The 12,858-nt window shown below is 45.5% G+C and overlaps 1 protein-coding gene across 2 annotated transcripts in view; it reads right to left on the bottom strand.

The window, feature by feature from the left end:
* Gsap (gamma-secretase activating protein) overlaps nt 1-12,858 on the bottom strand; it is a 100,110-nt gene that overhangs the window by 11,402 nt on the left and 75,850 nt on the right. For both annotated transcript variants that reach the window (XM_021191143.2, XM_029535591.1), the window contains 5 exons: nt 6,124-6,252; nt 5,529-5,587; nt 4,893-4,924; nt 3,115-3,176; nt 1,880-1,975 (listed from right to left, as the gene is read on the bottom strand). In XM_021191143.2, the coding sequence (XP_021046802.1) occupies nt 1,880-1,975; nt 3,115-3,176; nt 4,893-4,924; nt 5,529-5,587; nt 6,124-6,252 (378 nt within the window). The remainder of the gene's footprint in view (nt 1-1,879; nt 1,976-3,114; nt 3,177-4,892; nt 4,925-5,528; nt 5,588-6,123; nt 6,253-12,858) is intronic.

Below are 12,858 nucleotides of genomic sequence, written 5' to 3'. Positions count from 1 at the left end.
GAAGAAGAAGAAGAAGAAGAAGAAGAAGAAGAAGAAGAAGAAGAAGAAGAAGAAGAAGAAGAAGAAGAAGAAGAAGAAGAAGAAGAAGAAGAAGAAAGATGTGGGGGTCCGCTCATCAGTCTCTCAGACACCACTGAGAGCTTCATGCTCAGAAAGCCATTGCCAATGGCTCTGCAGCAGTCACCACGCCACTGAATGAACAAACGGACTTATATAGAAAGGCCACAGATGTTTTCCATGGCATTTACCACCAGAAAAAGGGAAAAGGTAGAGAGGCTCAAAACAGGTAGAAAGGGGTTTGGGTATCTAAACTTAAGTGTCAGTATAAACTGCTCCTTGCTAAGAAACGCAAACAACGAAGACTGAGAAACAGACGCGAAAAGAAACAGGCTTTAAAAATTCTTCTGAGAAGAAAAAAAAAGGTATGAAGAGGGAGGCACTAACATCACCTTTGTTGGTGATGGCTTCCAAAGGAAGCCGCCTCAGTATGATAGGTTCTTTAAGCCAATGGACTTCGGTTTCAAGGCCTTCATGTCACATCCTGGTGTGGAGAAAAAAATCCCCCATTCCCACTATATACAGACTGAGTATAATCACCAAAGACTCAGCTATTGAGGTAAACATGAGCAAGCCAGGCCTTGTGACCTAAGGAAGCGGGTTATTTGAGCAGGAGGTATGCCCTGGTCACCAGCAATACTAAAAATGATAGATGCGTGAATAAGGTCTTGCTGGCCAGAGATGATTTCATGCAAGTAACTCCTGATCATTACTAAACACTAAAGACCTCAGGAATCCCACCATTGCTGTGAAAGTTCTGAATACTGCCAAGCGGCCTTGTGTCTCTGCACTCATACAGACCTGCTTACCAGACTGCTTCAAAAATGGTCTTGTTTAAAATAGTAAGGTTGACGAAAAAAAGATAGAAAAAAAGACATATTTCTGAAAAAAGAGACAAGTGACTGAGAACATTTCTCTCAATATGGGGTGGTCAGTACCATGTTGTGAAAGCACACCGCACTACAGCTCTATTGAGAAGAGAGATGCCCTGATCATGCATATCATTCTATGACAATGCCCAACCTTTCCTAGTATACTTAAGTTATAAAAGTCATTGTGGCTGGAGAGATGGCTCAGCAGTTAAGAGCACTGACTGCTCTTCCAGTGGACCTTGGTTCAGTGTCTAGCACCCACATGGCAGCTCACAACCATCAGTATTTCCAGTTCCTGGAGATCTAACACCCTCTTCGGGACTCTGTGGGCACCAGGCACATATGCATACAAAACCCTTGCATGCAAAATTAATTAATTACAAAATTCAAGCCTTTCAATAGATTTTCAAATATAAAAGCAGTCACTAATGACTACAGTAAAAGTAGAACCTTAAAACTAATTGAAGAGATTCACTTGATCTTAGCTAAGAAATTTAATCTTTCAAAGGTCATTGCAAACTGCACACACACCATGCAAAGGTGTACACACATACACATATACATATTACACACATAGTCACATACTGATTCATTTGCATACCAGTCTTACTTAAACTTAGAGAAATTATGGAGCATTCTATCTCTTTGCTCTTTGTAGATGAATCCTTTGATTTGTTAGTTGCATTAATGAGATCTATGTTCAGTTATCAATCCTGTCTCAAAAAAAAAAAAAAAAAACAACTAAGGTAGAAAGTGATGGAGGCACATTACAGTCAACCTCCCACCTACACACGCCCGTGGGCACTTCACCTGGACATGCACACATGCACGTACATATACCACACATACACATTACACAACCACCACCAATGGGCTCACTGACTACACCTTGAGAATTATGCATGGAGCTAAGGGTGCAGTTGAAATTAGAAGAAAAAAATAAAACCAACCAGTTTTGAAATGTAGTCCAGAACCATCTGTTCAATTTTCTTCTTTTCTACACCCTGCAGGTGTCTCAGTAGATGGTCTCTTAGCTCAGACACTATCTGAAAACAGGACAGGCATGAGGTAAGTCACACAGGCCTATTCACACCTGTAACTGATTTTAATCAGGGCTATTACTCATATTCATACCAACATGAAAACCCACAATCTTAGAAAAGAAACCACCCTGCTCTCCCAAAGGCACATGGCTCTCAGTTTCCCTCTGCTGGCATAAATCAATGGCTTCAACATTTCTCTGAGGAGGAACTTCTTAACCAAGCCAGGAAGCAACTGGGAGTCGAAGGATGAGAAACCCTGATGAGAAACCTCCAAGGAAGCTTGCGGAAGGCTTCAGCTTCGAAGTTACAGGCTTTGGGATCCACAGAAAGACTGTGTTTCACAGTTAGTATGTTCCACGGAGAGCCTGTGCTCCATGGAGAGCCTGTGCTCCACGGAGAGCCTGTGCTCCACGGAGAGACTGAGCTCCACGGTAAGACTGCTCCACGGGGAGACTGTGCCACATGTTTCTTTGACTGTTGTTAATAGCCCTACACACACGTGTGCACAGGTACACAGGCCCGTGCGTGTGCACACACAGATCTGACAGACAAGTCTGCATGAGGGTCAGCCACTGGGATAAGTGTCCTGTAATTCCGAAATGTTATTGTAAATCAGGGAAGAGGGGAATGGGTTTGCTACAGCCACAACTTTTCAGTCAGATTCAGTGCCCGGAAGTGGAACTGGTTGGGTCTCATATTTTCACAAGATACCACCAAAATAGTGTGAATGCTTTCAGATGCATGCACCTTGTTAATATCATAACTTAATGACAAAATACTCTGTCAATTTGATAGTCAAAAAGCAAAACCAGACGGGTATGGCCCAGTGGGTGAAAGTAACTGTCCTGTAAGTAAGTCGGAAGGCCTGAAGTCAGGTCCCAAGGACCCGCGTAAACACGGAAGCAGGGGCATGTGTCTAGAAATGCAAAATGAAGGCACACATGTATTCTTTATTACAGGTTATGGTTGCGTGCTTGTTCATGTGACTAAGGCCTCCTCTGCCCCAAGAGGGCAGAGACCATCCGTGTTCTGCTTGCTGCTGGATACCCAGGCACCCACTGGGGAATAGTTAGCAGAAAATACCATCAGAAAGAAGAGCAAGCTGTCCTTCCGACTGTCTCTGAGGACCACAGACTACTTACCAGGCCCATGAGCAGCCTCTGGTGCCGGTCTTCCTCTTGTAAGAGGGGTATTAACCTTGGCTCTGAGATTGAACAGAGGAGCAGTCAAGGGAAGGGTAGTTAGTGTTCAGGAAGTGGGCCAGAGCCATACCAGTCAGTTCTCAACTTGAGCTCCTTACTCCTCAAGAGGTCTAGCTGTAGGGATGGCAGGCCTCAGGGGTATGGCCTTGTGGCTCCCTTCTACCTCCTGAGCCCAAAGTGAGCGGCCATGAAAGCGACTGAGCTGGTGGACAGTTAATCGCTGGGGCAGACAGTGCTGATGGGTACAAGTCATCAGACTGAAAGGACAGTTAAACCAAATGTCGCTTTCCCCACTCGGACTGACCCCGCCCTAACAAGACAGAAGGGGCAGGCTTGCAGGCAGGGCTTCCCCCGGAGCTTCCCTAACGACTGTCCCACTGGGCTCCTCTCTCAGAATCTCTAAGGTCCCGGAGCAGGTAGGAGGGCAGACCCCACAGGCTGATGCCTCCTCTGGAAAAGGCATGGGTGCACTATGACCCCTCAGGATAAACACTTTCTCCACCCTGTTTAATTAACCCTCAGATTAGGATGGGAGAACTCAGAATAGACGTTTAACAACCTTAATTTGCAGTGTTCAGTTTTAGGCAATGACAACATCCCTCGTGGGAATCAAAGCATAAGACGGAAAGGAAAAGTTTTAAGGAGCCCTGAGATGCCTAGCGCCACGCAGAGCTTCGAAAAGCCCCCTAGGCAGCAAGAAAACCTCCCACAACTGTCAGCCACAGCAGGGAGATGACCCTGTCTGGGAGGGTATAGTCCCTGGCTATAGGCAAGGATGGTCTGGTAAACACAGCCTCTTCAGGCTGAGGCCAGTTCCCCGTGGAGATAAATCACCTCATGGTTCCCTGGGCTGTGTATACAGCTGTTGAGCAGGCTGTTATGCCCTTTCTGAATTAAATTTTCATTAGGGTCCCTGCACATATGAAAAACATCCAAGCCCATAAAACAGGAGGAGATAAAAAACAGTTTCCATAATGAAGGCTGGCCTTTACGAAGCATGATCACAAAGTCCTGGACCTGGGTATATTCTCTGTTCTCCCTCAGTTATCACAGAGTAAACCCTCCTTGCTGTCAGGACTTAATTTAGCTGATCCAGCCTCTCTAGGCTCCCTCTCTCCTCCATGAAGGGGAGGGGTCTGGCCTATGTCCCTTATCCCCTACACACTAGACCCTGACTACATATTCTCTAATGGCTCCTTCTGTCCTTACTCTCCCCTCATGCTAGCCCCAAGGGCAACGTTCAGGCACTTATGGTTGGCATGTGACAGCTAGCTCTAGACTCTAAGAAGTGTCCACCCCACTGAAGCATACTGCTTATCCAGTGGCCCATCTTTGCTCCCCTGGGACCACACCCAGGGCCTGACCTGTTGGGAACTCAATAGAAGACTTGTGTGAGCACAGCTGGAGAGAAAACAGCTCCTGCCAAGTGTACCCTGTGGGTGCAGCCATGCTAATTAGATCAGCTGTGAGAGGAGAAGGAGGGGAAGGAGACCCAGAGACTCCGTCAGCAAAACCATACTTGGCTGCTGGCCCTGGAGGTCCTGGTGCTAAGACAGACAGTGACCTAGCTATGTGGTCACCCTGACAGGGTGATATTAAGAGCTGTTGCCATCCATTACACTCCATTATCCTGGTGGGAATGATTTTCTTGCCAACCCATTGGTGAGGAAGAACAAGGTTGCGAACGAAATCCAACTTTAACACAGGTCTTTTCTTACCCAGTGTCCTCGTTTCCATGTTAGAAATCACCCTGCAAAGAAACTCTGTGTTATCTACAACAGAAGCATCATTTAAAAAACTCCGAGCCACAGCACCGTGCAGAGCTGTTTCCCCTCTAAAGCCCCACAAAACCATGCAGAAACCATTCTCTGGCTACCTGAAAACTCAAAAACTTTAATCAGTACTGAAAGGGACATTAAGCAATTACGGATCTCAAAGCCCTTTAGAGCCAACAACAGCGATTATTTAGAAAAACTGCAGCTCTCAGTTATTGGAAATAATGAAGGCTAAAAACAGAACAGAGGTCCAAATGAGGCCTGCACTTTTAGTTCTCTGAGATGACTCATCTACCCAGAGAATACGCTTTCAAAATAAGAGCAAGTTCCACCAACACAGTCCACCAACAATTCAAACAAATCAGCCTCCTATGTCTTTCATTCTCAGTACTCGCTGATAAAAGCCTCCTTTACCATTTATTTATCCATCACAAGTGGTCCATTACAGGGTGTGTGCCTATAGAAGGGTTTCCCTCTAGATACTCCAGCACCCAGTGGTATACAGGAAGCCAGTTCCTTGAGAGTTCACCACACGGGCAGCCAACCAGGTCCATGATAGCCAGCCTCTGATCGACTTACTTCACTGCGTTCTCCAGAATGTTCCTCACATACATTGTGGATCTTCTTTTGCCCGTTCTCTAGGGGTGAGAACATGTCAGGATAATGGAAGGTGAAATTTTCCTGGATAGCTTTTTTTTTTATTAACAGCAAGAACAAATAGCAATATTATTAAAGGGTTCAAAAATAATAATATTTTCCATGTTAAGGAGAGCACATTTTTTTAAATTAAACTTTATTCTCAAAGAACTCTATGCAACAGTAGTACGGGGGTCCCAGGAACCCTTCACCCTCTCTCCGTTAATGCTTCTCTCTGATACAGCTGCACTACAATATCCAAATCGGGAAGTGGATATGCACAGTATGTGTCTAGTTCTGTGCCACTGTGCCATGTGTGTAGATTTACGAACTACAGTGTACATTCATTGCTACTATAAGTGAGCCATACGTGCCTTCCTCCCATTACTCCAATTTCCTCCTCTAAGGACGGACAGTATAGAGCAGTCCTCCCTGCCCACTGGGTTGTCACTGAGGTGATGCGGGTGGTGTCGGAGGACTGCGTGGCCACCATGGGCCAGCCTTGCGGGCCAGCCTCCACTGCTAGCCGTGTGCTCACCTCTTCAGAGATCAGGTTATGCCACTCCCTCCTCACGACGCTGTAGTGATAGTGCAAGTAAGGCTTTGTATACTTAATGTACTCGAGGTTGGAGTTCAGCTTTGCCCAGTATCCCTTCAAGCCGTAGACCTGGAGACAAAAACATTAGCTTGAACAAACAGCAGGCACTGTCTGCCGTCCTGCAGCAGGGACCACGTGCCTCACTCCATGCCTCTCTCGGGTGTTGGCATTTCTGAGCAACTCCATCTTTCACAGAACAGGGACACCCATGAGAAGTTGCAAATCAAGAGCCTAGCCTCTCTTCTTCTCTCTTCCCATTTACAATAGAGAGAACTATAACTCACTTCCCAAAACTAAGGACTTCTGAGTTGATTGGCTCAGCAGGAAGCCATTTCCTCCCTGGAGAGCGATTCTCCTGGCCTGGGTGGTGTCACCACACTATGTCCCGTCAGAAATGTACTTGTAACTCAGAGCAACTGGAACAGGCTTGCTTCCCTTCTAGGCTTATGCACTTCCAAAACCCAGGAATCAAAATGATGACACAAACTCATTTCACAATAATTGTTAAATTCTCTCAAACAGAATTAGTTGGCTTTTAAATCTTTGAATTATTAGTGACTGAAGAATAGAACCATTTTTGAAATAATGAAACTCTATGCTACTGTATATTTAATGTTGAAGAATATCATGGTTATGTCTGTAGCTCCGGGGGTCTGGTGAGCGCCATCACGGTGATGTCTGTAGATATGGGAGTCTGGTGAGCACCTCCTGGGATTTCCAGCTTCCTGTGTTCTAGAACAAGAAGCCGGACGGGGCTCATGGACAGCCGCAGATGTGGAAACAGTTTCCTGAGAGAAGGAAGCAAGCCAGAGCTGGGAGATGAGTTGGGAACTCAATGGCAAATGCTACAGGAAGCACTGGGACTTTATATCCCGGTCTATGAGGCCATTTATGTAGCACAGGCTGTCTCATGTGTGCCATGTTACATATCCACCTTGGCGACGGTGGTCTTCAGGCAGTTTTTAATAATACAGTCTTACCAAGATAAATATATTTATAAATATTTATCCAGGGCTAGCTACATCTGGCCCAACAGCTGCTCCTCACTGAGGAGACAGTCTTAATAGGATGCAATAAGAGAGCTTATGCTCAGAGGGTCCCATATATCCCCTCAAAACAGACAGTGTTGCCTGTGTTGGCGGCTACTCTCCAGAACTTGATACTAAGACTCTGTTGCTGAAATTATAGAACATGGAGAGAGCAAGCCGGCGCAGACCTGGAAACATCATTCCTACTGGCTGACCAAATCATCCGTGTGTACTGGCTCGCTTCCACAGTTTCAGAAGGAGCTACACACACTACTAGGGGATAAAAGTACTCACCAGTACTGTGAATTCAGCCATCTAACTCATCTACACGCGCCCCTCAACACTCAGGGATCATCCCAGAAGAGGGGGCAGAAAGACCGTAAGAGCAAGAAGAGGTGGAGATCTACAGTAAAACCCTGTTTTCCAGACAGGACAGGGCCTGTGCACACATGACTTCCTAGCAGCTGTGAACGAAAGCACAGAACCTGCATAAGCCCAAGCCAGCAGATCCCAGGATGGAGGAGGGAGGCGCTTCTAAGAGCTATCAGCGATCCCTAGTGGCTAAGTGGAGTGCTTCAGTTTGCTCCAGGGATGCAGCCCCTGTGAAGCTGCCCATATTGCTGTGGATGGACCAATAGATGAACAACTTGGCAGCACTGAGAAGATTCTTTAAAGAACCCCATGGAGTTGGGAGAGCAGTGGCCGGCTGAGGATGGGGAGGAGGTGGAGATGAGGGGTGGAGATGAGGGAGTGGCTTTGATCAGATTATGTGCTGGAACTGTTTTTTGTCAAAATGACCCAAGCAAGAGTCATCTAAGAAGATGGAGCCTCAGTTAAGAATCTGCCCCCACCACGCTGGCTACTGGCAGCCCATGGGCATTTTCTTGATTGAGGATTGACATGGGAGGGCTCAGGCTATTGTGAGTGCTGCAGTCTCTGGGCAGATAGTCTGGGGGCCCAGAAGAAAGCAGACTGAGAAAGTGGGGATGGGGGTGGGGAACCAGCCAGTAAATACAGTTCCTCCATAGCCTCTGCTTCAGTTCCTGCCATGACCCATCGTGATGGACTTTAACTGTGTGTTCGCTATAACCGTATGCTCACTGCAACTGTGCTTGCTACAACAGGGTATGCTTTTCTTCCAGGTGGCTTTCAGCCATAGTATTGATCACAGTGCAAAACTTAACTAGGGCAATGCATGTATGAAATTCTTTGAATGGTAAATTTAAAAGGAGAAAAAACAAAGGAAGTTAAAAATAAGTAAGAACTTAAAATCCACTTCAATCACACACACATACAAATGCTCTAATATTAAACAAAATGTGACTGGTGTGCCATTGTTGAAAGAACAATGGCTTTACATAGATTTTGGAGTCTCAATAAAGTAAGTTATGTGATTGTATACTTTTATTTAGTAACCTGAAAGAAAGGCCTACATAGGCAAGGCCTCTTCTCCCAGAGATGGAAAATTCTCGGATCCTTAACAACTGAGATGTATTTCCAGGATAGATGAGAATGCTGGGGTCTTTAACTTTTCTTCTGTGACTCCTGCCCTTGTCTTTATTTATAATAAACCTATCTTACCTATCCCTTCTCCCTAGTTTGTATTTTTATAACAGCAATAATTTAAACAATAATTATTCTTATTCTTCACCCTCATCATAATCACTGGGCCAGTCCTGCAGTCTTATCGCCACAGCCTTTTCTGTTTTCCGGAATCTGGTCATGAAATCCAAGCGCCCAAATCAGAAAACTAGTCGGTGTTGTGGTGCCATCTAGTGGTCAGTTTGGTTATGGGCATGCCTGCTTTGCCACAGCAATCCACCTTGGGACGATTTACCTCAATCTTGCCCTTTAGGACCAATACTCTTCCTCTTTGACTTTTCCTCCTCCTCCTCCTCCTCCTCCTCCTCCTCCTCCTCCTCTTTCTCTTTCTCTATCTGGGAGCCACACAGGGTGGAGAGAAGAGGTTCAACTCCCACAAGCCCTCCTATACCTGCACACCCACGCATACAAACCCACATAAATGAATAAATGAATGAATGAATGAATGTCTTTTTTTTTTGTTTTTTTGGTTTTTTTTTTTTTTTTTTTGAGACAGGGTTTCTCTGTATAGACCTGGCTGTCCTGGAACTCACTTTGAAGACCAGGTTGGCCTCGAACTCAGAAATCTACCTGCCTCTGCCTCCCAAGTACTGGGATTAAAGGCGTATGCCACCACGCCCAGCATGAATGCATTTTTAAAGCTTGTTTTTTTTTTTATCATAGTCTTGAGTCAACCAAGAATAACAGAAAAAGTTGTGAGCAGGCCCATGAGCACCCTTCAAGGGCAGGCGCTAGTGTGCCTGGGTGAAATAGAGTGCACGCATACAGACTATTCACGGGGGCGTTGATTATATACCTTGTACTAGACCAAGAAAAGCTGGGGGAAGCCCTTCTCAGGTTGCATAATTAATTATAATTATGCATAATTAAGCAGTTGCTGAGAAAGAGGAGACTCATCCAGGGAGCCCCATTGACCCAGCAGCCGGGATTACCCATGCACCTGTAAGCGACTTCTCACCCAAGTGCTTATATGTGATCCAATACACGCATTGGTTCACCAAGCTATACTTGGGTAGAATTATTTCTTTAGATGCCCCATCTGAAATGGGCAGACATTTGTTCATATCTATCCAGGAAAAGTCACACAACAGAAGACAGATCTGTATTTTAAACAAAACAAAAATTAAAACTTAGTACGAAATAGTGTTAATCAATGACCCCATAAATGTTCCCATTTGAACGGAGAGGATTTCTGGAGTCTGCTGATCTATTATAACCTCCATGTTCTCTTACTGTTGGTAAATGCATCAGCAGACGATTGGCAACACAATGTTTAATCTGCCCACATTCAGAGATGACTACAAATTGAAAGGCCTGCTTAGGAGACTGAAAAACGCAGAGCCCAGGGAAACAGAACAAAAAGGAGGATGAAGACAGGATGTTCAACGGGAGGCTGGGTGAGTGAACAACGCTGTGAGCCCAGAATGCAGACCGTGGCTTTGGCTCAGCCTTGGAGAGCTGAGAGAAGATGAATAGCCCTTTGTTGTCTGCGCTGGACAGTGGCCTCCAGCTTGTGTTTGCCAGCCTCAACAGCCGTTAGAAACCATGCCATCTGCTTGAATTTAACGGTTTTGGGGGTGGTCTGAAGTCTCCTGAGTTTTTCAGGTTCCTGGGATGATCCTTACGGATCATGGCTTACAGTTAAAAACATGGTCTGAGCCTGTCCTGGGACTGCAGTCAGGCCACGACACCGAAGGCCGATAAAGACTGTGTGTGGGGACTTGTGAGTCGGTAGAAACAGAAGGTGAGTTAGAGAACGCCTGACTGCGAGAAATCCCAGAGTTAAGTGAATGCCAACCTGCTCATTGGCCCGGACAATAAAAGCAGGGTTTATTTTATTTTTATTGTACTTTTAAAAAAATGTTATTATTAAAATATTATTAAAATGTTATTATTTAAATGTTATTCTGTCAAAGGCTGCACCTTTGACAGAAAAGGAAAAGAGAATAGAATGTGTGTATCCCTACCCAAATCAGCCCAGCTCAGCACCGCAGCTCGTGGTTTGGGATGTGGCCAGGGCACTCAACTGACACTTGCCTAAAGGGGAGTTGAGAGAGCTCCAAATACTGTCCCCATGAAGGACAACGCAAGATGAGAGCCACACTTCTTACTTAAGACACACTCACCAGCTACTGGAACAGTGGAGCCTTTTGTTTATTTTGAGGCTCTCTCTGTGTAGCCCTGACTAGCCTGAAACTCACTTTGTTGACCAGGTTGACCTCAAACTCAGAGTTCTGCCTCCTGAGTGCTGGGATTCAAGGTACACACTACCATGGCTAGCTCCCAGTGTTCCTTTAAAAATACAGAAATGAGGACTAAAGAGATGTCCCAGCAAGTTGCTGGTCTTACAGAACACCTGGGCTCAGCCCCCACAGAGGCTTTTTAACTTTGGAAGAAAGAAAATTATTCCCATCTCTTCTTCAAAAATCACCTCTCTGAAGATGCTGTAAAGCAATCACCACACACAACCAATCACGACTATCAACTGCACAAAAGGACCAGCTACATTAAGGAACCTTCCCATTTACAATTTGGATTAGCAATTGATCCGGAAACAGAACAAAATGAGCCTGTGGTAGTGGCTCGTCTGCAAGTCACTGCCAGCAGTAAACATCCACCTCTCATCATCAGAGTGTCTCAGAGACACTCTGGCTTTGGTCCTACCTCTGTTGGTTAATCAGCATCTTGGGGAGGAGGCCCAGTCTGAGAGACCCCTTTACTCTCCGTACAGGACAGAGAGCAGAGCTAAGATGTCTTCCTAGGATCCTCAGTGACTCACATCTCAGGACCCACTTCTGCTTGCTCTCCAGAGAAACCCAGCAATGCGTGCATCATGTCCACCGTATATAAAATACAATAGCAAATGTCTTCGTGGACAGAAGTTCAAAAGGCAGCATCTAAGAGTGCTATGTGGGAGCATCCCCGCATGTGGCAAACAGGCTGAACACTAGGAGAGCTGCAAGCACACAACTATCTTATTCAAGTCTTGGGGTATAACTAAGCTTCCTCCTGCTCCAGGATCTGGCAAAAAGTCCACTTCCTTGATCCAACTGGGCTTTTTATAGGCTGGACGATTTTAAATGTAATCTATAATTATGGCCATCTACCTCACATCTACCTTTCTTGAAGCTCAGAGTGACTGATAAGAAAGGAACAGAAATAATTTTCTAGCTGGGTCTGGTTCTCAGTTTTCCAGCTAGTAGGTAGGGAGTCTGGTTATCCAATCTCTACAGAAACGGCAAGAGTTAGCTCACTACTCCAAGGCTCTGTAAATCATAAAATTATGTCTACAACATTAATTGAACTCTCACTGCAACTAACTCACTCTCCCAGGACATATATGCAATCCAAACTTTAGAAAATTATAGCCCCAGCCCCAGAACCGGCTTAGAACAGTGCTTCCTTTTCCCCAAAGCAATCACGCTAAAGACTCAGAGCAGTGAGCTGTTACACTGTGGATGCGCCAGTATTTCACGTTGCCAGCAAACAATGGTGTCTGTCTGCACTGGGGAATTAGTGCCTTTTGTGCTTCCCGCCCTGTCTAGTTTAAGCAGCTTCCAAACATGTTGAATTAAGACGTACAAGCAAAGTCTGGGTACACAGCCCAGGTGGCAAGCGCCCTCCACCCAGATGCTCAGGGGGTGGCAAACTACATCTTCCAGCTGCTCAGGAGCCCTGCACCTGAGAGAGAGACTGCAGGAGTCACAGCTCGTGCCCTAAACAGGAGGGATGCATGTCTTCCTGGCCTTCCCAGACTCCAGGTCAGGTGCTCAGAAATCGCTGAACATGTGATGAAAGAAATTAACCAAGGCTGAACATGTGATGAAAGAAGTTAACTAAGGCTGAACATGTGATGAAAGAAGTTAACTAAGGCTGAACATGTGATGAAAGAAGTTAACTAAGGCTGAACATGTGATGAAAGAAATTAACCAAGGCTGAACATGTGATGGAATAAATTAACCAAGGCTGAACATGTGATGGAATAAATTAACCAAGACTGAACATGTGATGATGAAATAAATTAACCAAGGCTGAACATGTGATG

The sequence above is a fragment of the Mus pahari genome, chromosome 2, assembly GCF_900095145.1.
Source record: "Mus pahari chromosome 2, PAHARI_EIJ_v1.1, whole genome shotgun sequence".
In the NCBI taxonomy this organism is placed as follows: Eukaryota; Metazoa; Chordata; class Mammalia; order Rodentia; family Muridae; genus Mus; species Mus pahari.
The sequence above is the reverse complement of the archived record's forward strand: the minus strand, read 5'-3'. Positions and strand labels throughout refer to the sequence as shown.